The 27,744-nt window shown below is 41.4% G+C and overlaps 2 protein-coding genes across 7 annotated transcripts in view; one reads left to right on the top strand and one right to left on the bottom strand.

The window, feature by feature from the left end:
- LOC143038468 (uncharacterized) overlaps positions 1-24,613 on the top strand; it is an 86,992-nt gene extending 62,379 nt beyond the window's left edge. For all 6 annotated transcript variants that reach the window (XM_076207737.1, XM_076207729.1, XM_076207711.1 and 3 more), the window contains 3 exons: positions 8,760-13,036; positions 13,128-13,282; positions 24,069-24,613. In XM_076207737.1, coding sequence (XP_076063852.1) covers positions 8,760-13,036; positions 13,128-13,282; positions 24,069-24,108 — 4,472 coding nt within the window. In that variant the 3' untranslated portion in view covers positions 24,109-24,613. The remainder of the gene's footprint in view (positions 1-8,759; positions 13,037-13,127; positions 13,283-24,068) is intronic.
- A 133-nt stretch (positions 24,614-24,746) lies between these two features.
- Positions 24,747-27,744, bottom strand: part of LOC143038503 (uncharacterized) — a 64,155-nt gene continuing 61,157 nt past the window's right edge. Inside the window, exons 11-12 of the mRNA XM_076207759.1 lie at positions 27,153-27,287; positions 24,747-27,015 (exon numbers count right to left, since the gene is read on the bottom strand). Coding sequence (XP_076063874.1) covers positions 26,913-27,015; positions 27,153-27,287 — 238 coding nt within the window. The 3' untranslated portion in view covers positions 24,747-26,912. The remainder of the gene's footprint in view (positions 27,016-27,152; positions 27,288-27,744) is intronic.

Genomic DNA, 27,744 nt, shown 5'->3' with positions numbered 1-27,744 from the left:
GAGTTGGTTTACCCCCATCATTTAATTATATGGAAACCCCAATTTCATCCATTCAAAAGATTTATTGAATAGACAATAGTGATATAATTTCAGACCATATCATTTCTTTATATTTTGACAACCCTTCTCAGTGTACTCTCTATTTTTTGCATTCTTCCTGGCTCGACAGGCATTTCTCTAGGAGTTTTCCAACCAGTACCCTAAGGTTTGGGTCTTTTGATGTACGTGGATGAGAGTAAAAGGGAAGAGATAGGCAGTATGTTTGTGAGGAGAAACTAAAATGAAAGGGAGGGGTGGGTGTGAGTTTGGGAGTGTAGTTGGGAGATTCTCAGGAGGGAAGAGGGGACGAGGGAGAGAAGGGGTGGCTATACTAGTAAGTGAAGAGATAGGTAAGCGTGTAGTGGAGTGGAAGGAGGTTTCTTCAAGGTTGATGTGGGTGAAGGTGAGGCTGGGAAGGGAGATATGGGTTTTTGTAAGTGCGTATGGGCCTGGTAGTGAGAAGAACATGGAGGAAAGGGAGGCTTTTCGGGTAGATTTAAATGAGTGTATAGAGGAATTAGGGAGAAATGTCAATGTAGTTGTATTGGGAGACCTTAATGCTAGGGTAGGAAACGAACCAATAGACAGAGTGATCGGGAAGTATGGAGTTCCAGATAAAAATCTTAGTGGAGAATTGATGGAGGAGATGTGTCTTGAAAGAGAGTTGATGATAGCAAATACAGTGTTTATGAAGAAAATCAAGCATAAGTACACATGGGAGAGGGTGGTGGATGGAAGGGTGGCAGATAGTGTTAATGGACTATATAATGGTGACCAGGAGTATGGTAGGAAGAGTTAAGGATGTACATGTTCTAAGGGGAGAGAGTGGAGGAATATCAGATCATTTTCTGGTGGAAGGTAAATTGAGAGTGGAGAATAGGTGGAGAAAGAGGAAAAGGGCAGAAGATAGGGAGGTACTTAGAGTGAGCTGCTTAAATGAGAAAGAAAAGGAGAATAAGAAGCTGAGAGAGGAGTGGGAGGGAGTGAAGGATAGAGTAAAACTAGGAGTGGAGTAGGAATGGGGATGAATCAAGGAGGGAGTCATAAGGTGTGCAAAGATGGTGTGTGGAACAAGGAGGGCAGGAGGAAATAGAAGGAAGAGTAGTGAGTGGTGGGATGAAGAAGCAGAGGGTGTAGAAGGCATAGATTGGCTACAAATTAGGACAAGTGAGGAGTGGGGGTGGAGGTAGAATGTAGATTGAGAGAAGCAAGTAAATGCCTTGGTGGATTAACCACTTCACTACGGGACTTAAATCTCGCGGGCAGCAGCCAATGCCAGCCGTACGTCGTGTCGTAATAATACTCGCATCATAAAATATAGTCACCGCTTATATCGATCGTTCTCTCTTTCACCCGCGAATTTTGAAAACCACAGAGAATGGGATTCAGGGCACATTTGGGAGAATGTAAAAACACAGGGGCGACTACAATAAATATAATCAAGACGCCGATATGGCAGCGTCGCGAATTCACTTGCTCCTCATGACTCCTACGTAGGCGGCACCGTATGGAAGGGGTTAAAAAGTGTAATGAGAAATAGACATTTGGAAATGGATGCTAAGAGGTTATATGAAGGAGTGATTGTGCCAACAGCACTGTACGGGGCAGAAACATGGAACATAAGAGAGGAAGAGAGAAGGAGTTTGAATGTGTTTGAGTTGAAATGTCTGAGAAGTATGATAGGGGTTACTAGGCTAGGTAGAGTGAGAAATGAGGTGAGGAGGAGAACAGGGGTGATGAAAGAGTAGTACTAGGATGGTTTGGACACCTGGAAAGAACGAGTGAAGAAAGATTAGTAAAAGAGGTGTGGAGGCAGAAGTGGAAGGAGTGAATATGAGGGCGCATCCTAGGATGAGATGGATGGATGGGGTAAAAGGGGGATTACAAAAGAGAGGAATGTCTGTTGAGGAAGGACAGGAGAGGACAGAAGATAGGAGTGAATGGAGAAGGGTTGTGTATGGATGATGCTGTGATGCATGAGGGGGAGTGGGTGGGGGATGGAGGGTGAGGAAGTATGTATGAGAAATAATTTGATGCCGCCAAAAGGGATTTCTCCCTGTCTTCTCCTTTCCTGCATGAGGGGACAGAGAGAGGGGGGGGGCAACGAATTAATGAAGCAGCCTTGCTGTGGATGTGCTGTGTCTTGCGACACTGCTTGTGATGCAGGGATGACCCGTCATTCAGGAGGTGCCAAGATGAGAGGGAGGGTGGAGGGGAGTGGAATATGTAGGGGATGGAATGGGTGGGAGTGGTTTCTATGCCTTTTTCTTTTTGGCTACACCCTGTGTAAGGGGGGGGAAAAGCCTTTGGTATATGTATGTATGTACTTTTATCACAGTGTCCTTTGTACTCTTGTTCATTTGTTCTTCAACTATTTCTTTAAATAGTATTTTTTTGTTTTATTTATCTTCTTTTATTTGGTTTTTAATCTCCATCATGTTTTTTATATTTTCACCAACCTTGCCTGCCTCTGTTAATATCTTCTCAATAACTTCTCTCAACAAAGTTTTATTTGTATTTGTGTCATAATTTTTCAGCTTTTCATTATCATTTTTTACTATGTCTAGCAGTGGTGGACAGTGAAAAATGTTGTGATAAAGTGATAATGATAAAACGATAAATTAGTCCTATAACGATAAAGCGATAAATTTCCAAGATACCTTAAAGCAATAAGCGATAAATCCTGCAATAAATCCAAAAATACTACTTAAATGATACTTATGCATTTAAAAACCTCTTTTTTACACTTAAAACACCATATTTGTTTGCCGCGTAACAATGAGCCTGTAACCTCCCGCCGTAACGGTTTTTCGTCTTCGACTTTATTGCTGGATTTATCGCGGGAAATTTGAAAGCGATAAATTTTTCCAGTTAAAGCGATATTATCGCTTTACTTATCGCAACGCCCACCACTGATGTCTAGTTCCTTTTTCATTTCTTCCATTTCCCTGATTAATACCGCATTTTCCTTTCTCAATTCACTCACTTCTTTGTATAATTGGATATGTTCCCTTTTCATGTCAGATATTTCTTGATTTATTAATATGTTTTTGAAGTCCATACCTCTTTCTGCTCTAAATCCAAGGAATAAATCATCTTCATATCTAGGACTGTTAACATTAAAAATTCTTTTTCTAAATGCTCCCAAAGGCATTTCATAATTACTCATGTCTAGTCTTTTTGTGGTCGTCTCAGTGTATGTCAGTTGATCATCGTTTTTTTTCCATTTCCTTTCCTTTTTTCTCTCTCTCCCCTCCCTATCCTTAATAAACTTGATCACTTTGATACATCATGGTTTCACCACTCACTATCACCCCACCTTCCACTTGTGTACAACCAGGTAGTTCCTCACTGTTTCGTGTTTAGTGTTAATTCACGAAGCATTCTCAGGCACATTCGACTAGTTTGACTGCCAGTGTGTATGTGTTTTTGTAATTGCATATTGGCCTTGTAGTGAGGAGAGTGTAGAGAAAAGGGAAGTTTTATGGAGAGATTTAAATGAGTGGCCAGAGGATTTAGGGAGCAATGTCAATGTAGTGGCATTGGGAGGTCTTAATGCTAGGGTAGGAAATGAACCAATAGATGGGGTGGTTGATAAGTGTGGATTCCAGGAAAATATCATAGTGGAGAGTTGATGGAGATGTGTCCAGAGTTGATGTTTGCAAATATAGTACTTGGAAGAAAGTTGAGCATAAGTACACATGGGAGAGGGTGGTGGATGGAAGGGAGATAGATAGAGCATTAATGGACTATATAGTGGTAACCAGGAGAATAGCAGGAAGAGTTTTGGATGTACTTGTTCTAAGGGGAGAGAGTGGGGGGTAATATCAAGTAATTTTTAGGTGGAAGATAAGTTGAGAGTGGAGAATGGACAGAGAAAGAGGAAAAGGATGGAAGGTAGGGAGGTGCTTAGAATGAACTGCTTAAATGAGAAAGGAGAAAGATTACAAGAAGAAACTGAGGGAAGAGTGAAAGATAGAGTAGAACTAGGAGTGGAGGAGGAATGGGGATGGTTCAAGGAGAGAGTCAGGTGTGCAAAGATGTGTGTGGAACAAGAAGGACAGGAGGAAATAGAAGGAAGGGTAGTGAGTAGTGGGATGAGGAAGCAAAGAATGTTGTAGAAGAAAAGCAAGCATTCACAGATTGGTTACAAAATAGGACAAGAGAAATGTGAGAGGTACAAAGAAAAGAGAATCAAAGCATTAGATGAAGGAGGTAAAGAGAACATATTTGAAATTGGGCTAAGAGTATGATAGAAAATTTTGAAAGTAATAAAAAGATGTTTTGGGAAGAAATTAAGAGAGGAAGAGGAGGTGAATTAATTAGAGAAGAAAAGGTTGTTGTTGTTGTTCCCTAGACTGTCTGTCCGAGCAGTCCCGTCTCCCCAAGGAATGCCACAGCTGAAACTGGGTTTTCCCACAAATCCTTTATAGAGTGTATGTTGTGTTGTTTGCATGCATGATTGTGTATAATGCAGTCTTCCATTATGTGTTGTATGGTATGGGGTGAAGTGTTACATCCTGGGCAGCTGTTCACAATGCGGTCATCCAGCCTCTTCTGGTAGCTTAGAAGTGCTGGGTGGTGGCCGCACCGCAGTCTGGCCAGGTGGACTCTGTCCTTTCGTGGGAGAGGATTCAGAAGGGTGGATATCAGGGGGTCTGGCATGCAGCAATGTGTTGTCTTTCAGTGTGTTAATGGAGCGGTGAGTGATATGATTATGAATATGCTTACGGAGGCTGGTATTTGGTGGTTGTGGAGGAAGAGAGGAGAGTATCTGTGTGTGATATAGGTCTTTGGGTGTTGTTTTAATGCCCTGGCCACTGGCTCTATGCAGGTGGCACCGATCCCCAAGAAGAAAAGGTAAAAGGTGCAGATGGAGAGATGATAATGTAAGAAACAGCAGTAAGAAGATGGGCAGAGTATTATAGGGAGTTGCTCAATGTGAAGGAGGATAGGAAGGGAAACAGTTGCAGTGGGAAGCATTAAGGATATGACAATGATGAGTGAGGAAAATGGAGGAGAAATAAGGAAAGATGAGGTGAGAGCAGTTATTAAAATTATAAGAACAGGTAAGGCACTTGGATTGGATGGGTGTCTTTCATGTGTCTAAAAAAAGGGAGGTACTATGGTGGACTGGCTGGTCAAGGTATTTAATGTTTGTTTAAAAGAAGGTAGAGTGCCAGAGGACTGGAGGAATGCCTGTATAGTTCCACTTTACAAGGGAAAGGAGGACAAGTGTGAGTGTAGTAGTTTCAGAGGGATTAGTTTGTTAAGTGTAATTGGGAAGGCTTATGGGAGGGTTTGGATTGAGAAGATTAGGAGAGGAACAAAGGGAGTCATTGTTGAGGAACAGTGTGGGTTTAGGACAGGTAGGGTTTGTGTGAATCAGATTTTTGTGCTAAGACATATGTAAGAAAGCTTTAGGAATAGGTAAGGATGTTTTTTGGGCTTTTATGTATCTGGAAAATGCTTATGACAGGGTCGACAGGAAAGCTCTGTGGGAGAATATTACAGATATATGGGATAGAAGGAAAGCTGTTAACCTCTTCAGTACGGGCCAAAATCTCGCGGGCAGCATTAGGTGCCAGACGTAAGATGTGTCGTAATAATACTCGCATAATAAAATATAGTCACCGCTTGTATCGATCGTTCTCTCTCTCACCCGTGAATTTTGATAATCATAGAAAATGTGATGAAGACAGTTTAGAGAGTATGTCATTATGCAGGGGCAACTACAATAAATATAATCAAGACGCTGATATGGCAGCCTCGCGTATCCACTTGCTCTTCATGCTGCCTACGTATGCGGCACCGTATGGAAGGGGTTAAGAGCAGTCAAGAGTTTTAACGAGAATAATAGAGCTTGTGTTAGGATCAGAAATGGAGAGAGTGGTTTGAGGTAAAGGTGGGACTTTGTCAGGGATGTGTTATGTCACCTTGGTTGTTCAATTTATATGTGGATGGTGGTGCACATGGGTAATTGGCCAGGGATTGGAGATGATTAAAAAAAATGTAGAAAAGTGGGAGATAAGCCAGTTGTTGTTTGCTGATAACACTACACATGTGGTAGAATCAGAGGAGGGATTAAGGAAGTTAGTGGCAGAGTTTAGTGAAGGTGTGCAAAATAAGGAAGTTGAAGATAAATGTAGGTAAAAGTAAGGTGATGAGATGTACAAGGAGAGAATGTGGCAGCAAATTGGAAGCGAGTATTAAGGTAGAGAGACTGGAGGAAGTGCATAGTTTTAGATACTTTAGTGCAAATGTGGCAAGAAAGGGAGGAATAGAGGTGGAGGTAGAATGTAGATGAGATGTACAAGGGTAGAATGTGGCAGCAAATTAGAAGAGTATTAATTGAGACTAGAGGAAGTGGATAGTTTTAGATATTTGGGTGTGAATATGGCAGAAAAGGGAGGAGTGGAGGTGGAGGTAGAAAGTATATTGAGAGCAATAGGTAAGTGCCTTGGGGAATTAAAAAGTATAACGAGAAATAGACATTTGGGAATGGATGCTAAGAGAGGAGATGTATGAAGGAGTGATTGTACCGACAGTACGTTATGGGGCTGAAACATGGAACATAGGAGAGGAGGAGTTTGAATGTGTTTGAGAAGAGGTGCCTGAGAAGTATGATAGGGAATAGTCTGGATAGAGTGAGAAATGAGGAGGTGAGGAGGAGAACAGGGGTGGAAAGGGAGTTGGGAGAATGGGTTGATGAAAGACTATTGGGATGGTTTGGACATATGGAAAGAATGAAAAAGAAAGATTAGTAAAAGGTGTGGAAGGCAGAGGTAGGAATGAACATGAGGGGGCGACCAAGGATGAGATGGATGGATTGGGTAAAAGGGGCATTGGGAAAGGGAAATGTCTATTTAGGAAGGACAGGAGAAGACAGAAGATAGAGGTGAATGGAGAATGGTTGTGTATGGATGATGCTGTGATGCAGGGGAGTGCGTAGGAGATGGGGAGGGGGGTGAAGAAGTATGTGTGAATAATAATTTGATGGAACCCAAAGGGATTTCTTGGTCTTCTCTTTTTCAGCATGAGGGGACTGATGGGGGGTTGCCGATTGAATGAAATGGCCTTGCTGTGGATGTGCTGTGTTTTGCTATACTGCTTCTGACCCAGGGCAGTGGGTGAGATGCAGGGATGACCTGTTATCCAAGAGGAGCCAATAAGAGGGAGGGGGAGGAGAATAGGAGTGGAGTATGTGGGGATGTAATGGGTGGGAGTGGTTTTTTTTTTTTTTGCAACCTCCCTTGTAAGGGGGAAGAAATCTTTGGTATGTGTATGTTTTTCTGCAACTTCATCTGGAAAGGGGAAAAAAGACTGGTATATAGATTGAGAGAAGCCTTGGTTGATTAAAAAGTGTAATGAAAAATAAACATTTGGAAATGGATGCTAAGAGGAGAAGGTTATATGAATGAGTGATTGTGCCAACAGCACTGTACAGGGCAGAAACATGGAACATAAGAGAGGAAGAGAGGAGGAGTTTAAATGTGTTTGAGATGAAATGTCTGAGAAGTATGATAGGGGTTACTAGGCTGGATAGAGTGAGAAATGAGGTGGTGAGGAGGAGAACAGGTGGAAAGGGAGCTGGGAGATAGAGTTGATGAAAGAGTATTAGGATGGTTTGGACACATGGAAAGAATGAGTGAAGAAAGATTAGTAAAAGAGGTGTGGAAGGAGTGAATATGAGGGGGCGTCCTAGGATGAGATGGATGGATGGGGTGAAAGGGGGATTACAAAAGAGAGGAATGTCTGTTAAGGAAGGATGGGAGAGGACAGAAGATAGGGGTGAATGGAGAAGGGTTGTGTATGGATGATGCTGTGATGCATGAGTGGGAGGGGGGGGAGGGGGAGGTGAGGAAGTATATATGAGAAAAAAATTTATGCAGCCGGAAGGGATTTCTCCTTGTCTTCTCCTTTTCTGGATGAGAGGACAGAGAGGAGGGGTTGGTGAATTTATGAAGCAGCCTTGCTGTGGATGTGCTGTGTCTTGTGACACTGCTTCTGACCCAGGGCGGTGGACAGGATGCAGGGACGACCTGTCATCCAGGAGGTGCCGAGATGGGAGGGAGGGAGGAGGGTGGAGGGGAGTGGAATATGTAGGGAATGGAATGGGTGGGACTGGTTTCTATGCCTTTTTCTTTTTGGCTACCCCCATGTAAGGGGGAAAAAGCCTTTGGTATATGTATGTATGCATATACGAGAACCTATCCAGCCCTGAGGCCTTTCACACTTCTAATTTGATGAGTAATTTAAACACTTTGACTGTAATATTTTTTTATAACATTGTGTCAGTGATGTGTGTTATTTATGAGTTATGTGTATGGGAATATGTAGCACCCTGGATTGATTTTGATTTTGCATACTGAAAGGTTTGGGAGGACATGTGCCAAAATACTAACTTCCTTGTATGGAAGAAGAAAAAAAATGAAGATTGGTTTGAAGGAAATGGAAAAGTAATAGTTTCTGAACATGTTCTAGAGACCAGTTTCCAGCTCCTTTGGGCTGCTTAGCATATCTTAAGTGGAGGTGGAGAATGTCATGTGAATTGGTGCCTTAGTTTCAAGCTTGATTTTGCTGCTCTGTGATGATGCATTTTTTATCTTGCCTTTGGTATGTACATTTATAGTAGCAAGAGATTGACAGTGTAGCTATTTTAATAGATACAAAATATAGAAAATAATGTAAATTTTATATTTGTATGTTTATATTTTCAGATTGTGTGATTGAAGAAAGTTCACAGGAATGTATTCCACCTTCTCAACCAAAAGCTTCACTGGGTTCTCGAGCAGTTGATAATACCAATGAAAATCAAGAAAGGATGACAGGCATAAATGGCGAAGAAGTGCGAAGGACTTTGGAAAGTGAAGGGACGCCAGGAGCAGCTACTTTGATTCCATGGACACAGGGAACCGAAAGTGGTTCCTCAATAGAAATGCCCAAATTGCAAAGAAATAAGAGGTTCAAACTTGGAAGTCCAATTGATAATGATTCCAAGGGCTCAAGAAAGTTGTCGAAACCAATGCCTAAGATAAGTGCTCCATCCTCAGGTGGTATTGAAACTGTTCAAGGTAAAGTAAACCCCATAGTTGTTGAAAAGACTAAAGAGGAAGCAACCCTCACTATCTGTGACGAAGATGTTGTTCCATCTTCATTAGGCGAAAAAGAAAGAAACGAGATAACTCCATTGTTAAAAAAAGGTTTGCCATCCATAAATGATGCCATGGTGATAAAGGAAAACCAGTTGTCTAAATCATCTGAAACCTGTAATGAGAATACCTCATTGCAGAGTTGTTCTGCTGTTGGAACAAAAATGGGGGAAAAGTCTTGTGTCACTACCAAGCAGGATGAAATTGGTGCTTTAAATTCCTCTTCATGTGAATTGCTTATAAAAGGAAAGGATCAAGAAACCAACACTACAGATAAATCAGCCACTGGAGATGTATTACCTGAAATACCACCAGATAATTCTAAGAATTTAGAGTTTGCTTCAACACAAGGATTTACTCCTGCCATTTCAAAAGCTGTTCATAAACAAGTGGAATATGATTCTCCATCAGTAACACTACCTGCAAGTGAAAACATGACCACAGTTGAGATGTCTGAGGAACAGTCTTCACCACATAAGGAAACTGGAAATGTTGAAAAGCAAAGGATAAGTAAAAGTTCTTTAGAATTAGAAAGTGACGTAAGTGATATCTTGCATAGTAAAAATAGTATTGATGTTAAATGCGTACAAGAAGGGGATTGTAAAATGACTTTCGTAGAGAAAACTGAAAATATGAACCATCTTGTTGGTAAAATTAAAGGTAAGCTTCAGGAAAATGTATTGGATACAACAAACAAATGTGATGAAAGAAATGAGCCAGTGGCAGGCAAAGACAGCAAGGACATTAATGGAGATCACAAGAATTGTCAGTGCAAAAATAGGGAGACGGAACATGAAGGAAAAATATATGTAGCTTGTAATGAGTGTAAAATTGATAAGTTGGGAGCCAAAGAAAATATAGTTGAAGTTAAAAGCTGTACAAGTGAAAGAATGAATGATAGTAATAGTACATATGTGAAGGAAGTTTGTGTAACTAGTGATAATAGTGAAATTAAAAGTAAGAAAAACCAAATTAGTGAAAAAGAAGGTTGTAAAGTAAACAAAGAACTACCAGATTGTGAACAGAGTGAAAATGAAATTGATGGAGTAAGTATAAGTAACCATGAAAGTATTAAAAAAACAGTACCATACAATGAACCAAGTAAAGACAGTAAAAATTACAAAACCAATAAAGATGGCAATGAAAGTGATAGAACTACTGCAGATGGGAGAGAAAGTAAAAGAACGAATGATCTAACTGTCATAGATGAAAATCGTGATAGAATTGGTGAACATGACAGGGAAATTAAAACGAGTGTAGATAGCAGAGAAAATGCAACTTTTTATGATGTCCGGAAAAGTGGAAACACCTCAGATGGCAAGGAATATAAAAGTGATGCAGAAAGCAGGGAAGATGATATTAAATCAAGTGGCAGGAAACGTACAATTAGTGTAGATGATGGGAAAAGTGGTGAAATGAATATAGATGAGAGTGATAGAGATATAACCAAAGTATGCAAAAAAAGTCAAAGAACTGGTGATTTTGAAAAGAAAAAGAAAGATTCAATTAAGAAAGGTGAATTTGTAGATGAAATGGACAGCAAACATGGCAGAGTAGCTTGCTCTAGTAAGGGAACACGTATGTGTGCCACTTATAAAGAGAGTAATGCCATGAGTAGGAATGAAACCTGTGAGAGGGATGAGGAAAATATTACAAATTTAGAGAATGAATTAGGTGGAAGAATAACACCTGAGACATTTGTTGAGGGACCAGGTTTATCAAAATGTACAACAGTTCAATCAGCAGCAGGCAAAAATCAGGAGAGCATATCAGAAAAAAACAAAACTAGAACTTCAAGATCAAGGAGCAGGTCAGGTGGTAAAAAAAGTAAGAGCAGTGATGAGCATAATCACCCATCCATGGCCAGTAATGAACAGGACTCGCATGGATCTGTATCACCAGTAAGAGATAAGGAAACAAGAGGGAGGAAAAGAAAACTTTTCAATAATTCGAGTGCTGATATTTTACAAGAAACCCCACCTGAAATATCAAGAATTACTAATTTTAGCAAAACTGATGAGGATGCATTGGGGAGAGATACAGTTGCTCATGATAAAAAAAGTAACTTAGAATCTTGTCTTAATGATAGCAGCAGAAAAAAGCAAAAAAAGCAGGTTTCAAGTTCTGATTTAGATGAAGCAGATTCTAATCAGCATAGGGAAGGAGAGAATTATAAAAGATTATCAGGAAAGTTGGGTAAGCAAAAGGAGAAAAGAATAACAGCTAGAAAGCAAAGAAAAAGGAACAAATGGAAGAAGCAGTGGGAATGTAAAAGAAAATCATTCAGTAGAGAAGATCAGTTCCTAGAATCTCCTCATGCTGATTCTGATTTATTGGGGGCCCAGTCACACACAATATACTCAGATTTTGATAGCTCTGATGGATACAGTTGGATTAATGGGAAGATGAGAGAAAAAGAAAAAGTGCCCATATATCATACATATGAAAAGACCCAAAATAAAAAGGGAGTGAAACGAAGAAAACCGAGAAAAAAGCACCATCATACAATAGAGGAAAATGTTCAGTCGGATAGTGATAAAATCTTCGTAAATTCACACAAAAAAAGCAAGAATGAAAATTGCAATTTATCAAAATGTCATACAATGCGAAGTACAAGGAAAGAAATTAATTACCATGAAACTAGTGAACTGAGCTCAAGTTCCTTGACTGAAACCTCCTGTAGTAAAGTACACGCTGGTCAGGAAAAGAGAGACAAGAAAGACCAAGCATTGATGGAGAATGAAATTTCAAATGAAACAGAAAGGGAAAATGAAGCCATCCTGAGAGGAAAACAGCAATGGAGTAATAGAATTAAAGTAGTTGGTGAATCTCCAGAAGTATTGCGCAATACAAGTCATGGTACATTAAGTGCAGATGCATCAACAACCCATGACTTATCACATGGAACTTCATTAAATAGTGTAGGTGCTGATAAAAATCAGAAAAATGTTTCTTCTTATACAGAATATTTATCTCCAGAAATCTTTGATGCTGCTTATTTTGACATGGCTGAACAGGTAGCTCATAGATCATCATCTGTAGATAGAAGTATATTACTTGAAAGTTTATTAAGAGAAAAAAGAACGGAGTTTAATGTGAATTCATCTGATCCATATCCTCCCTTGAAAGTTCCACATAATACTCCAGATAGTGGTGCCATGTCTCCTATTCCTGCTGTCCCCCAAAACTTGACTGCACAAATATTCTCACGGCTCCATAGTGAAAGTTCTGAAAAAAACTCGTATAATAACCCCCTCCAGAGCACTTTAATAAATGAAGGGGAGGGAAGGGACAATCATGCACGCTTTACATACGTAAGTGAAGCAGAAGTTTCCTATAATGATAAATTGCAGCCGATCAAGGAGACTTTGAGCCATTCCAATACACATTCTAGTAATAATATGAACTACTCTGCCAAATTAAATGATGGACTTCCTTCTTGGTTGCCCCTGGAAGACACGTCTGACCAAAACAGGTACGAGACTTCCAATCTTATGCCAACGCAGCCATGGTCACCATTTGGAAGGGATTCCTCTGAAAGTGGCTCTCCTCAGGTAACAGATGAACTACAGAATCCAAAAGCATCGTTAAATGATAATGCCCTTAACAAGAATCAAGAAATGGATGTCATAGATTCTGTATCAAAGGAAGACAGAAATGAATTGGAGAGCACAGAAGACCAAGGATCTAGCATGAACAAAGATGATAGTCAGCCTGATTGCAACCAGGAATCTGAAAAACCCAAAAATATTCAGGGTAGCCGTATCCCAACACAGGTAGCACTAACTCTGTCACAGCTGGTTGACAGTTTCCCTCAGACATCAAAGTCCCCTACACTTGACAAGGTAATGTGGATGAAAGTAAACTTGGTATTTAAGTCAGTATTGCAACCTGTTAAGAGCAGAATTGTTTATAATTTTTTTCTTCCTTTCTTAGGGAACCCCACAACCTCCAAATCCAAGAGTATTGTTTTTACCACGTAAAGAGCCCTCCCAAGATGGTGAAACAGAAAAAGATGGTGAAAAGAAGATCCAGTACCTTAAAGAACAAGTCCTTGCCATGCACAACTTTTTACGTGAAGCATACTTTAGGTGAGTTCAAACAATTCATGGTACAAGTTTATAATTCTGAAAAACTTGGGTTAACCACTTCACTACGGGACTTAAATCTCGCGGGCAGCAGCCAATGCCAGCCGTACGACGTGTTGTAATAATACTCGCATCATAAAATATAGTCACTGCTTATATCGATCGTTCTCTCTTTCACCCGCGAATTTTGAAAACCACAGAGAATGGGATTCAGGGCACATTTGGGAGAATGTAAAAACACAGGGGCGACTACAATAAATATAATCAAGACGCCGATATGGCAGCGTCGCGAATCCACTTGCTCCTCATGACGCCTACGTGTGCGGCACCGTATGGAAGGGGTTAAGAGCTTTTTTTAGATTTCAGAACGGTTTATATATATATATATATATATATATATATATAATATATATATACATACATACATACATGCATATACCAAAGGCTTTTTCCCCCTTACATGAGGGGGTAGCCAAAAAGAAAAAGGACAGTATGCAGGGCTATATGTATATATATATATATTCTATACATATACCAATGGCTTTTTCCCCCTTACAACGGAGGTAGCCAAAGTCAAAGGCATAAATCCACTCCCACCCATTTCATCCCCACACACTCCACTCCTACCCACCACCCCTCCCTCCCTCTTTTCTTGGCCCTTCCTGGATGACAGGTCATCCATTCATCTCGCCCACTGCCCTGGGTCAGAAGCAATGCAGCAAGACACAGCACATCCACAGCAAGGCTGTTCATGTAATTGACAACCCCCTACCCTTTCTGTCCTCTTGTGCAGGAAAATTTCTATTAGAAAACCCTTTGAGCTGCATCAAAATATCATTCACATGTACTCCCTTGCTTGCCATCCCCCACCCACTCATTTCCATGCATCACAGCAGCATCCATACACAACCATTCTCCACTAACCCCTATCTACTGTCTTCTCCCTTCCCTCCTTAACAGCCCTCCCTGGAGCCGCTCCATTCTGTGTGGGAGTGACCCCAGGCTCTTGCCTCCACGTGGAGGGGGTGGGAACAGCCGGTGGCAATAGCATGCTGGGGGCCAGCTACCTATGACCCTCAGTATGACATAGCCTCGACCGTTGCTAAATAGACTTTTATACCCGCATTTCTTAACCCACCCATTATCTTCTCTTCCCCTCGCCCAACTTTCTACCCCTTTTATTCTATCATGATTGACCCTCCTGATGACATGGCCAAAATTTTGAAGCCTCTCAGTAACAAACTTCCTTCATGTACAATCATTGTAAGTCAAACTTTTCATTCATAATCACTATAAAGAAAGTCCTATGGCAATGGCTAATGATGATAGGGATAGGAGAAGGTGATCTCTGGGAGCCTCTAGTCACAAACTGCACCTAGGCGATGTGGGCAAGATAGTCGTTCTGTGTTGGGATGGAGGCAACATCACAGCTCGGCAGCTACCCACATGACTGAGCAGCCCTATTCAGGACCCACTCTGCTCACCCCACATGGGGAGGGGGCTAGAAAAGGTGCCTAAAAATAGTTTGCCTCATTTCCACCTTACTGGGGAACCGCCCCCAGTAAGGTCACCCTCATTGCAGTCAAGATGCAGAAAAATCTCAAGCAAAGATGATGACCTCAGGCTTGAAAAAAGACCTTCTTTGACACCCCCTAATACTGATAGTAATATAAAACAATTGAAAGTTGTGCACATAGAAGATATTCCAATACAGTGTAACTGTGATGATATATCTACTCCACAGAGCAAATTTGGAAATTTAGTAGAAATTTGCATTAAATTTCTTGACAGTGAGAAAAAATGGGAAGCTTGGGTAACATTTGATAAGCATGAAGATGCCTGTAACCTGAGCAGAAACTTCAATACCTTGAAAATTTACAATTCTTTAGTCAAAGGAGCCTTAACAGATATGGTTCCTAGAAATCTAGTATATAAACCTGCAGGATGGAATTCAGATGACCATCGAGATAATACTATAAAAGAATGAATCCCCCAACATCCTATGTACATACATACATTCATATACCAAAGTCATTTTCCCCCTTACATGGGGGGGGGGTTAGCCAAAAAGAAAAAGGCATAGAAATCACTCCCACCCATTTCATTTCCTATATCTTCCACTCCCCTCCCTCCTTCCTATCTTGGCACCTCCTGGATGACGGGTCATCCCTGCATCCTGTCCACTGCCCTAGGTCAGAAGCAGTGTCACAAGACAGCACACCCACAGCAAGGCCGCTTCATAAATTCGGCGACCCCCTTCTCCGTCCCCTCACGCAGGAAAGGAGAAGACTGGGAGAAATCCCTTCGGGCTGCGTCAAATTTTTTCTCATACATACTTCCTCACCCCCCATCCCCCACCCACTCCCACTCATGCATCAGCCTCATCTATACACAACCCTTCTCCACTCACCCCTATTTTCTGTCCTCTCCCGTCCTTCCTCAACAGACATTCCTCTCTCTTGTAAAGCCCCTTTCACCCCATCCATCCATCCATCGCATCCTAGGACGCCCCCTCATATTCACTCCCTCCACCTCTGCTTTCCACACCTCTTTTACTAATCTTTCTTCACTCATTCTTTCCATGTGTCCAAACCATCCTAATACTCTTTCATCAACCCTATTATTTTCTTTAATCATCTCCAACCCCTTGCATTCACCTCTTGCACCACCCCATCCATGTAAAGATTGAACAGCCAGGGCGACATAACACATCCCTGACGAAGTCCCACCTTTACCTCAAACCATTCACTCTCTCCATTTCTAATCCTAATGCAAGCTCTACTACATATACCAAGGCTTTTTTCCCCTTACAAGGGAGGTAGCCAAAAAGGAAAAGGCATAAAATCATTCCCACCCATTCCATCCCTGAGTACACTCCACACCCCTCCACCCTCCCTCTTATCTTAGCACCTCCTGGATGATGGGTCATCCCTGCACCTTGTCAACTGCCCTGGGTCAGAAGCAGTGTCACAAGACACAGCACATCCACACCAAGGCCGCTTCATTAAATCGGCGACTCCCCCTCTCTGTCCCCCCATGCATAAAAGGAGAAGACGGAGAGAAATCCCTTCAGGCTGCGTCAAATTTTGCTCACACATACTACCTCACCCCCCATCCCCCCACACCATTCCACCTCATGCATCACAACATCATCCATATACAACCATTCTCCATTCACCCGTCTTCTGTCCTCTCCCGTCCTTCCACAACAGACATTCCCCTCTTCCCCAAAGCCCCCTTCACCCCATCCATCCACCTCATCCTAGGACATCCCCTCATGTTCACTCCCTCCACATCTGCCTTCCATACCTCTTTTACTAGTCTTTCTTCACTCATTCTTTCCATGTGTCCAAACCATCCTAATACTCTTTCATCAACCCTATCTCCCAACTCCCTTTCCACCCCTATTCTCCTCACCTCCTCATTTCTCACTCTAGCCTAGTAACCCCCATCATACTTCTCAGACACCTCATCTCAAACACATTCAAACTCCTCTCTTCCTCTCTTATGTTCCATGTTTCTGCCCCATACAGTGCTGTTGGCACAATCACTCCTTCATACAGTCTCCTCTAAGCATTCATTCCCAAATGTCTTTTCCTCATTACACTTCAATCCACCAAGGCATTTACTCGCTTCTCTCAATCTACATTCTACCTCCACCTTTTCCTGCCACATTTGCACCTAAGTATCTAAAACTATTCACTTCCTCCAGTCGCTCTCCCTTAATGCTCACTTCCAGTCTACTGCCACTTTCATCCCTTGTACATCTCATCACCTTACTTTTACCCACATTTAGCTTTCTTCTACCACATACTCTCCCAAACTCTGTCACCAAGTTCCTCAGTCCTTCCTCCGATCCTGCCACAAGCGCAGTGTCGTCCGCAAACAACAGCTGGCCCACCTCCCACTTTTCTCCATTTTCTTTAACCATCTCCAATCCCTGACCCACTACCCTTGCATTTACCTCACGCACTACCCCATCCATGTATAAGTTGAACAGCCAGGGCAACCTAACGCATCCTTGACAAAGTCCCACCTTTACCTCGAACCACTCACTCTCTCCATTTCTAATCCTGATACAAGCTCTAATACTCTCATAAAAACTCTTGACAGCTCCGAGAAGCTTTCCTCCTATCCCATATATCTGCATAACCTCCCACAGTTCCTTTCTGTCTACCCTATTGTAAGCCTTTTCCAGATCCATAAAAGCCCAAAAAACATCCTACCCCTTTCCTATAGCTTTCTCACATATCTGTCTTACCACAAAGATCTGATCTACACAACCTCTACCTGTCCTAAATCCACACTGTTCCTCACCAATTACTCCCTCTGTTCCTCTCCTAATCCTCTCAATCAAGATCCTCCCATAAGCCTTCCCAACTACACTTAACAAGCTAATCCCTCTGAAACTACTACATTCACACTTGTCCCCTTTTCCCTTATAAAGTGGAACTATACAGGCACTCCTCCAGTCCTCCGGCACTCTACCCTCTCTCCAGCAAATATTAAATAACCTCACCAGGCAGTCCACCATCACTGTACCTCCTTTTTTTTTAGACATTCTGCATGGCATCCATCCAGACCAGGTGCCTTACCTGCTTTCATCATCTTAACAATTGCCTTCACTTCATCCTTCCTAATTTCTCCTCCATTTTCCTCACTCATCTCTATCATTTTCTTAGCACTTCCCACTGCAACTGTCTTTCCCTCCCTATCCTTCACATTTAGCAACTCCCTAAAATATTCTGCCCATCTTCCCCTTATTGCCTTCTCTTACATTATCATCTCTCCATCTGCAACTTTTACCTTTTCTTCTCTACTTGATTCGCCTCCTCTTCCTCTCTTAATTTCTTTCCAAAACATCTTTTTATTACTTTCAACCTTTTCTGTCATACATCTGCTCTCCTCTTTGCCTCCTTTACCTTTTGCTTTACTTCTCTTTTCTTTTCTTTGTACCTCTCCTATGACTCCCTCGTCCTATTTTGTAACCAATCTGTGAAAGCAAGCTCTACTACTCTCATAAATACTCTTGACAAGTCTTAACAGCTTTCCTCCTATCCCATATATCTGCAGTACCTCCCACAGTGCCTTCCTGTCTACCCTGTCGTAAGCCTTTTCCAGATCCATAAAAGCTCAAAAAACATCCTTACCTTTTCCTATAGCTTTCTCACATATCTGTCTTACCACAAAAATCTGATCTACACATCCCCTACCTGTCCTAAAACCACACTGTTCCTCACCAATTACTCCCTCTGTTCCTCTCCTAATCCTCTCAATCAAGACCCTCCCATAAGCCTTCCCAACTACTCAACAAGCTGATGCCTCTGAAACTACTACACTCGCACTTGTCCCCCTTTCCTTTGTAAACTGGAACTATACAGGCACTCCTCCAGTCCTCTGGCACTCTACCCTCTCTTAAACAAACATTAAATAACCTCACCAGCCAGTCCACCATAACTGTACCTCCTTTCTTCAGACATTCTGCATGGCATCCATCCAACCCAGGTGCCTTACCTGCTCTCATCATCTTAACCTCTTCACTCCGGGGCACATCGCACGTCTGGCAGCATTAGCTGCCCGACGTGCGATGTTGCGTCATAATAATCGCATTATAAAAAATAAAGTCAGTGCTCAATCGTTCGTTCTCTTTCACCCGTGAATTTTGATAACCATAGAAAATATGATGAAGCCAGTTTAGTAAGAATGGAGGTTATGTAGGTACGACTACAATAAATATAATCAAGAAGCTGACGTCTGCATCATCGCGTACCCACTTGCTTCTCATGACGCCTACGTTGGCGTCACCGTATGGAAGTGGTTAACAGCTGCTTTCACTTCATCCTTCCCTATTTCTCCTCCATTTTCCTCACATCATTCTCATTTTCTTAGCGCTTCCCACTGCAACTACCTTTCCCTCCCTATCCTCCTTCACATTTAGCAACTCCCTAAAATACTCTACCCACCTTCCTCTCACTGCCTTCTCTTCCATTATCATCTCTCCATCTACACCTTTTACATTTTCTTCTCTACTTGATTCGCCTCCTCTTCCTCTTTTAACTTCCTTCCAAAACATCTTTTTATTACTTTCAATTTTTTTTTTAAACTCTTTCCCCATTTCACATCTGCTCTCCTCTTTGCTTCCTTTATCTTATGCTTAACTTCCTTTCTCTTTACTTTGTACCTCTCATACGATTCCCTCGTCCTAATTTGTAGCCAATCTATGAAAGCCTGCTTCCTCTCTTCTACACCCTTCTTTGCTTCCTCATCCCACCACTCGCTACCCTTCAACAGAGGGTAGGTGGCATTAAAAATGGAGATATAACGAGATTTGTTAAGAATTCAATACTTGTTCATGCCAAATCAAAGACACAATCCAAGATGCTCTGTATGATGAATGTTGAAAATAGTAATATAATAGAAAAGATTAGTCCCCATCAAAATTTTAGTTATGGAAGAGGTGTTATCCATGATAAAGACTTGTATGAGTTGACTGAAGTAGAAATATTAGAAATGTGCCCTACATCTATTTGGAAAGTGAAAAATATCCCAAACAATAATGTGATTTTACTTACTTTTGAGGATAGAAATATACCGACTCGTATAGCAATTGAAAATGAAAGAGTGAGAATTAGACCTTTCCTAAAGCTATACAGTGCTACAATTGTTTCAAATTTGGCCATTCATCAAAGATATACAAGAATAATGAGGTATGTGGTAATTGCTCTGGCACAACACATGGCCAATGCTCAGATATTCCCAAATGTATCAATTGTCAATTAAATCACAAACCAGTTGATAGAGTATGTGAAGAATATAAATTTGAAACAGCAGCTGTAAATAAAACTTATACTGAGCATATCATGATAGGACATGCTAAGCGACTCTTAGGAAGAAAAAAGAGCTATGCAAACGCTCTTACTACCCCAAAAAATCCACCTCATTCTACAAATCTCTCCACTACAAATGAGACTTCAACCTTTGGGGTAGCAACTCAACATTCAAGGCCAGATAATCAACATGCTTTGGTGAGAACACCAAAAACAAAGACATATTCTACCTCCAGATTACAAAAACACCTTGCATAGTAAAGAGGTGCAACCCTCCAATCCCCTTCCATCTCCCAGCATAGTGTCTCAAGCAGAATCTGCAAATGCTCTTACCACCCCAAGAAATCCACCTTATTCTACAAATCCCCCCACTGTAAATGAGACTTCAACCTCTAGGTTAGAAACGCAACACCCATGGCCAGGTGATCAACGTACTTTGATGAGAACACTTAAACACTAAGGCAAACTTTCCCTCTTTTCCCAATGCCCCTTTTACCTCATCCATCCATCTCGTCCTAGGTCGCCCTCCTCAAGTTCACTCCTACCTCTGCCTTCCACACCTCTTATACTAATCTTTCTTCACTCATTCCTTGCATGTGTCCAAACCATCCCAATAGTCTTTCATCAACTGTATCTCCCAATTCCCTTTCCACCCCCAGTCTTGAATGGTAACCAGGAGAAGAGTAAAAAGAGTTTTGGATGTACATGTTCTAAGGGGAGAGAGTGGGGGAATATCAGATCATTTTTCGGTGGAAGGTAAGTTGAGTGAAGGATAGATGAAAAAATAGGAAAAGGACAGAAGGTAGGGAGGTGCGTAGAGTAAACTGCTTAAATGAGAGAGTACAAGAAGCTGAGAAAAGAGTGGGAGGGAGTGAAAGATAGAGTAGAATTAGCAATGGAGGAGGAATGGGGATGTTTCAAGGAGGGAGTCACAAGGTGTGCAAAGATGGCATGTGGAACAAGGAGGACAGGACAAATTAAAAGGGTAGTGAATGGTGGGATGATGAATTGAATAATGTTGTAGAAGAGAAGAAACGAGCATTCACAAATGAGAGGTACAAAGAAAAGAGAAGTAAAGAATTAGATAAAGGAGGCAAAGAGAAGAACATATGTGAAATGGGGTAAGAGTATGACAAAATTTTGAAAGTAATAAAAAGAGGTTTTGTAAAGAAATTAAGAGAGGAAGAGGAGGTGAATCAAGTAGAGAAGAAAAGGTAAAAGGTGCAGATGGAGAGATGATAATGGAAGAGAAGGCAGTAAGAGGAAGATGGGTAGAGTGTTTTAGGGAGTTGCTAAATGTGAAGGATAGGGAGGGAAAGGTAGTTGAAATGGGAAGCGCTAAGAAAATGACCGTGATGAATGAGGAAAATGTACATGAAATAAGGAAAGATGAAGTGAAGGCAGTTATTAAGATGATGAGAGCAGGTAAGGCACCTGGATTGCATGGGTCATGCAGAATGTCTGAAAAAAGGAGATACAGTGAGACCTCTCATTAACGGACGTTAATTAGCTGTGTTTTCGGTGTTTTTGGTGCTGTTTAGTGTGTGCAATCACTATGCCACCCAAAAACCACTCCAAAACACCGAAAACACCGCAAACGCAGCTAATTAATGTCTGTTAATGAGAAGTCTCACTGTACAGTGATGGTGGACTGGCTGGTGAGGTTAATGTTTGTTTAAGAGAGGGTAGAGTGCCAGAGGATGGACTGGAGGAGTGCCTGCATAGTTCCACTTTACAAGGGAAAAGGGGACAAGATTGAGTGTAGTAGTTTCAGAGGGATCAGTATGTTAAGTGTAGTTGGGAAGGCTTATGGGAGGGCCTTATTGAGAGGATTAGGAGAGGAACAGAGGGAGTAATTGGTGAGGAAGTGTTTTAGGACAGGTATGGTTTACATAGATCAGATTTTTGTACAAATATGTGAGAAAGCTATAGGAAAAGGTAAAGATTTTGGGGGGCTTTTATGGATATGGAAAGTGCTTATGACAGGGTAGACAGGAAGGCCCTGTATGGGATAAGAGGAAAGCTTTTAAGAACAGTCAAAGATTTTAACAAGAGTAGTAGAACTTGTGTTAGGATAAGAAATAGTGGTGGGACTTCTGGGATGTTATGTCTCCCTGGCTGTTCAATTTATACATGGATGGGGTGGTGCGAGGGGTGAACATAAGGGTAGTGAGTCAGGGATTGGAGATGGTTAAAGAAAATGGAGAAAAGTGGGAGATAAGCCAGTTTTTGTTTGCTGATGACACTGTGCGTGTAGCAGGATCAGAGGAGTGATTGAGGAAGTTAGTGACAGTGTTTGGGAAGGTGTGCAAAAGAAGGAAATTGAAGATAAATATGGGTAAAAGGTGATGAGATATACAAGGGAAGAAAGTGGCAGCAGACTGGAAGTGAATATTAAGGGAGAGAGACTGGAGGAAGTGGATAGTTTTAGATACTTGGGTGTGAATGTGGCAGGAAAGGGAGTAGTGGAGGTAGAGTGTAGGTTGAGAGAAGGTAGTAAATGCCTTGGTGGTTTAAAAAGTGTAATGAGAAATAGACATTTGGGAATGGATGCCAAGAGGAGATTGTATGAAGGAATGATTATGCTGATAGTACTGTATGGGGCAGAAACATGAAATATAAGAGAGGAAGAGTTTGAATGTGTTTGAGATGAGGTGCCTGAGAAGTATGATAGGGGATACAAGGCTGGATAGAGTGAGATATGAGGAGGTGAGGAGGAAAACGGGGGTGGAAAGGGAGTTGGGAGATAGGGTTTATGAAAGAGTATTGGAATGGTTTGGACACATGGAAAGAATGAGTGAAGAAAGATTAGTAAAAGAGGTCTGGAAGGAATGAACATGAGGGGGCAACCTAGGATGAGATGGATGGATGGGGTAAAAGGGACATTGGGAAAAAGGGGAATGTCTGTTGAGGAAGGACGGGAGAGGACAGAAAATAGGGTGAATGGAGAATGGTTGTGTATGGATGATGATGTGATGCATGAGGGTGAGGGAGTATGTACGAGAAATGAATTGATGCAGCCCGAAGGGATTTCTCCCAGTCTTCACCTTTTTTGCATGAGGGAACGAGAGTGTGTTGCTGATTTAATGAAGTGGCCTTGCTGTGGATGTGATGTGTCTTGCTACACTGCTCCTGAGCCAGGGCAGTGAAGATGCAGGGAAGACCATCATCCAAGAGGTGTCAGAATAAGAGGGAGTGGAGTATGTTGGGGATGGAGTGGATGGGATTGATTTTTATGACTTGATTTTTTGGCTACCTCCCTTGTAAGAGGGAAAACTCCTTTGGTATATGTATGTAATAATAAGCACAGAAAATGTGATCAAACCAGTTCACAGAATCTATGAGTTACTTGTGTACAACTACAAAAAATATATAATCAAGACGTAGACACCGGCATCCTCATGTACCAACTCGTGCCTCATGATGGCTACGTAGGCATCATCGTTCCAAAATGGTAAAGCAAGAGGGGAATATTTGTTGAGCATGGAAGGGAGAAGGCAGGGGATAGGTGTGTGGAGAATCATTGATTGTGGATGATATTTTGATGCAGCCTGAAGGGATTTCTCCCCATCTTTATTTTTCTCATGAAGGGATTTCTCCCCATCTTTATTTTTCTCATGAGGGGACAGGGAGGGAAGGTCACTATATAGATGGAGTGGCCTTGCTGTAGATGTGATCTGTCATGCTGCACTGTTTCTGACTCAGGTGGTGGACAGGAGACCGGTATGACCCTTCATCCACAAGGAGCTATGATGAGAGGGAAACAATGGGTGGTGAATGGGAGTGGTACTTGCCTTGGCTGGCTACCTTCTTTATGAGGAGAAGAAGCCCTTGGTATATAGGATAGATAGATCACCTATAGATTTGGAGTTTGGATATTGGGCCATTTACTGAAGAATCCACACATCTTCCATCGCTATTTTAGGAAATAGAAACTAAAGCGCTCTTCATTTTCTTTCCAGATCCCTGTCTGTGTTGGATGTTGTGAAGGACTTGACATAATATTGCACCACAGTGGAATGAAACTGAAAAATTTGTTACACCAGCCCACTCAATTATGTAGCTTCAGTGTTACTGGAGGACTTGGTAATACAGGTTATCCAAATGCTTAACAGTTTGGAAATACTACTAGATAGCAAAAGGAACATTGCTGGGTTAAATATGAAGTATTTATTGTAGTTTATTCTATTTGATACTTTTGTGCTGAGGGAAGAGCTACAAAGATCTCGTTTGTTTGAACTGGAGGCTTTGCTTTGTAGTTCAGATGAAAATGGGATTAAAGCTTAGAGAAATCCAAGTTCAGTATTTATTTCTTTACATGCCAGCACTTGGGAGAAGACTTTTATGTTAATATATGGTACATTGACAGAATACAAAGAAATTTTTGTTTTCTTATGGAAATATATAATGCTTGTTTATTTTTTTATTTCTTTGGTATATGTTTTTCTATTAATTATGCCAGACTTGTTTCTCAGTGGATTTTGCATTAAAAATGTTTACATTTGAAGTTGATTTTCCCTTCCATAGAATTTTTCTACATTGGCAGAGCAAGCCATGAAATAATCATTTGGGAGCATATGCCTTGGTCATGTTACTTCACATGTATGTCAATGTCATTACCTGTGGTTTCTCCAGGCAAGTATCCATGCAGCCACCTTTCCCATTCCAAATAGCTCTCAGCAGGAATGAACTTGCCCCAGCCATGAGTTCTGTGGGCATTGCCCTGTTTCTTCCACCAAGGGATCTTTTGTGGAACTATCTGTTATTGGGATCAGCATCAGGGGAGCAAGCCACATGCCTATATGGTCAGACTTGACATTTGTGAGTTGCACTTGCTACAGGTCTTGACTGGGTCTCACAGAGCAGTCATGCTGGTTTGATAGTGATTCCAATGATGCCCCATTATTCTCCAAAGGCTCTTAGTCCCAAAGACATGGAGATGTCTCTTTTTCAGCATTCAGTGTCAATGTCTTGCCATACAACAAAATAGAAAACAAAGGGACTTGAATATTTGGATCTGCAGAAGAGCCCAGATCATGATGCACTGAATCAAATGCCTTGTTGAGATCAACATAGGCTATGAGTAATCACTGTTGAAGTTGCACCAGTGCTCACAAGAATGTAGTGTTAGAATCCAGTCAGTTACTCATTGGGCACGAATCCAGATTGCTTAGGAATAAACATATGCCAGTGACAGATGGGCATGCACCTTGCCCAGCACACTAAATAATATAATAATGTGGTAACTGTTACTGTCCTCCCAGTTCCCCTTCCTCTTTTAGGTAAGGATGACCAACCCCTCTTTTCCAGCCATAAGGAATGATACTAGGCTAACAAATGACAAGACAGCACTTCATACTGTCCAGATCATGGCCTCACCTCTAGCTTTCAGTAACTTTGTGCTGATGTTGCTGTTACCAGTTACCACCATTCAACTTGATCACAGCTTCTCCATCCTCATTCATAGAGGTTGGAGTTTCATCTTTCCTTGCATCAGCAACCATCTGAAAACCAGCAAGGGGAAGCTAGCTGCTCGGAGGCTCAGCTGCATATAACTGTTCAAAGTATTCAAACTATTGCTGTAGCTTGACCAATACTAGGTATATTCCTTATTACTGATCACATCACTGCCCTCCTCACCATGGAAAGGACCAATATATCAATTCAAAGTACCCTAAGGTACATACAGGGGTTTTTCCCCCCTGAGGTACACCTGAGTTATACCAATAAAAAGGACCGTTGACTTTCCAGGTAGAGGGAATGTTCTATGCATCCACATGGAGAACCTGCTAGAGGTTCATCTCAAGCCTGGCTTGACATGACATGTTTGCACTAACCTAGATATCTGTGTAGTGGGCTTGGTAGATTTGACAAGCAGGTTACCAAACTATCCTTACCAGAAATGCCATGTCTGGATGCTATATACATAAAAACAAGACAAACATAAATAGCTTTGAGAGTAATGGAATGCATGAAAACTAGCACAATTGGACAATTGCACTTGAAAATTAAAATCCCCAATGGAACATCACATGAAAATGATTGGAACGATGTTCTATGAATATACTAAATCCCTAAACACCACACCATCTCACTTCATTGGTCAAGCACCACCAGCAGAATGTTAAGAAGAAAAACACCAGCAGCATACTACTCAAACATGTACAACCTGCTGCTGAAATAAGGACTGAAGAAACATGTTGCTATCCCCAGGAGAACATCTCCCATCACATCCCATTGATCTGGGTGTCAAACATACTGTTCACTAGTGGAGCTAGTTTAATCACTGACACTTGACCATGTGGTAGATAGTACTATTGAGTTGTGTGGTATCAGTGAATGACAATTGTGCCTCAATGTGTATCTGCTGTCTATGTATATACCAAAATGCTTCTTCCCCTTATAAGGGAGGTACCCTGATTGTCAGGGAATACAGGAAAATTGAAAAACTGTAGGATATAAAGGTTGTTTTTATTAAAAACTTCATTTAATGGTCGACAGTAAACAACTGAAAATTTACTAGTTTCATATGTATCTAATAAACATAGCAGAACTTAATTCGTTTGAGCTAAGGATTTTCTCCGTTGAATGGAGTCACTTGTTTACTTGAGGGGGTGGGGGTATATTGGTTTTCCATCTCAGAATTGAGGGGTGTCTCAAGCAAGCATCCTAATTTAGGACACATGTCATACATTACGATTTTAAACTACTGTTGTGCTCAAATGTAAATATAAACATGAGGATAAACAAAAGAAAATATCTGCCATCCTTTCCAGTGTATACACCATTTCCTTCATCAGAATGTATTAGACCATATTTTTTATAATTAAATATGCAGCATCAGCCATGCGCAGAATCTTAAAGGGGCCTTCTGCCACACCTGTGATGGCTGCATGAAAAGTGCTGTGCCTGTGAGAGAGATGGAAAACTCAGTTAGATTCCAGGAGAATATTATCAACAAAAAATACAAAAAACCCAGCTCTACATTTGTGTTTTATACTCAAATATACACTTCCTTAAATATGAACTGCAAAGAAGTCATTTACCTGATATTACCAATGGTAACTGTAACATTTGGCTCAATAGTATATGGCTGCCATGGGTCTTCAAATGGTTGTGTCAAATGGAGCCAAATATCAATACTCACATGAGCTTCTACACTGGATAGTGTTATTTTCACACTGAACAACAAGGAAGAGAAAATGGGGGCTTAAAAAATAGTATCAAAGATCTCAAATTTTATACAAATCACTGGCTGTACTGTATCAGTGTGGAATGGTTTCTATGTCTCTAGCTGAAAGTGGTAGGAAGAGGAGAACAGTTGTCAGTTTTCAGCTCTCCATGTGTGAAAAAGCATAAGAAATGTAGTTGACATTGATGGAGAGCTTGGGGCCCAGTCTGGAGACCACAATGCCTGCCATTCAGGACTGCACCTCCTGATGAAGGGGTGGAGGTTGGTGGGTTTTGAAAACGGGCAGCTTTGCTGTCCATCTTGCAGGACCACCACATGCAGGTACCTGTCTTTGGTCCCTTTTGGCTCACAAATAGCAGGGGATGGAGGTAAACTGTAGAGTGAAGGAAGAAAGCAAATGTATCTTTGGTGTGTGGAAGGGGGGGGGGGAGGTTGGAATGAAAATT

The sequence above is a fragment of the Oratosquilla oratoria genome, chromosome 2 (assembly GCF_046742065.1).
Source record: "Oratosquilla oratoria isolate Oo_2021 chromosome 2, ASM4674206v1, whole genome shotgun sequence".
Classification (NCBI taxonomy): Eukaryota; Metazoa; Arthropoda; class Malacostraca; order Stomatopoda; family Squillidae; genus Oratosquilla; species Oratosquilla oratoria.
The sequence above is the reverse complement of the archived record's forward strand: the minus strand, read 5'-3'. Positions and strand labels throughout refer to the sequence as shown.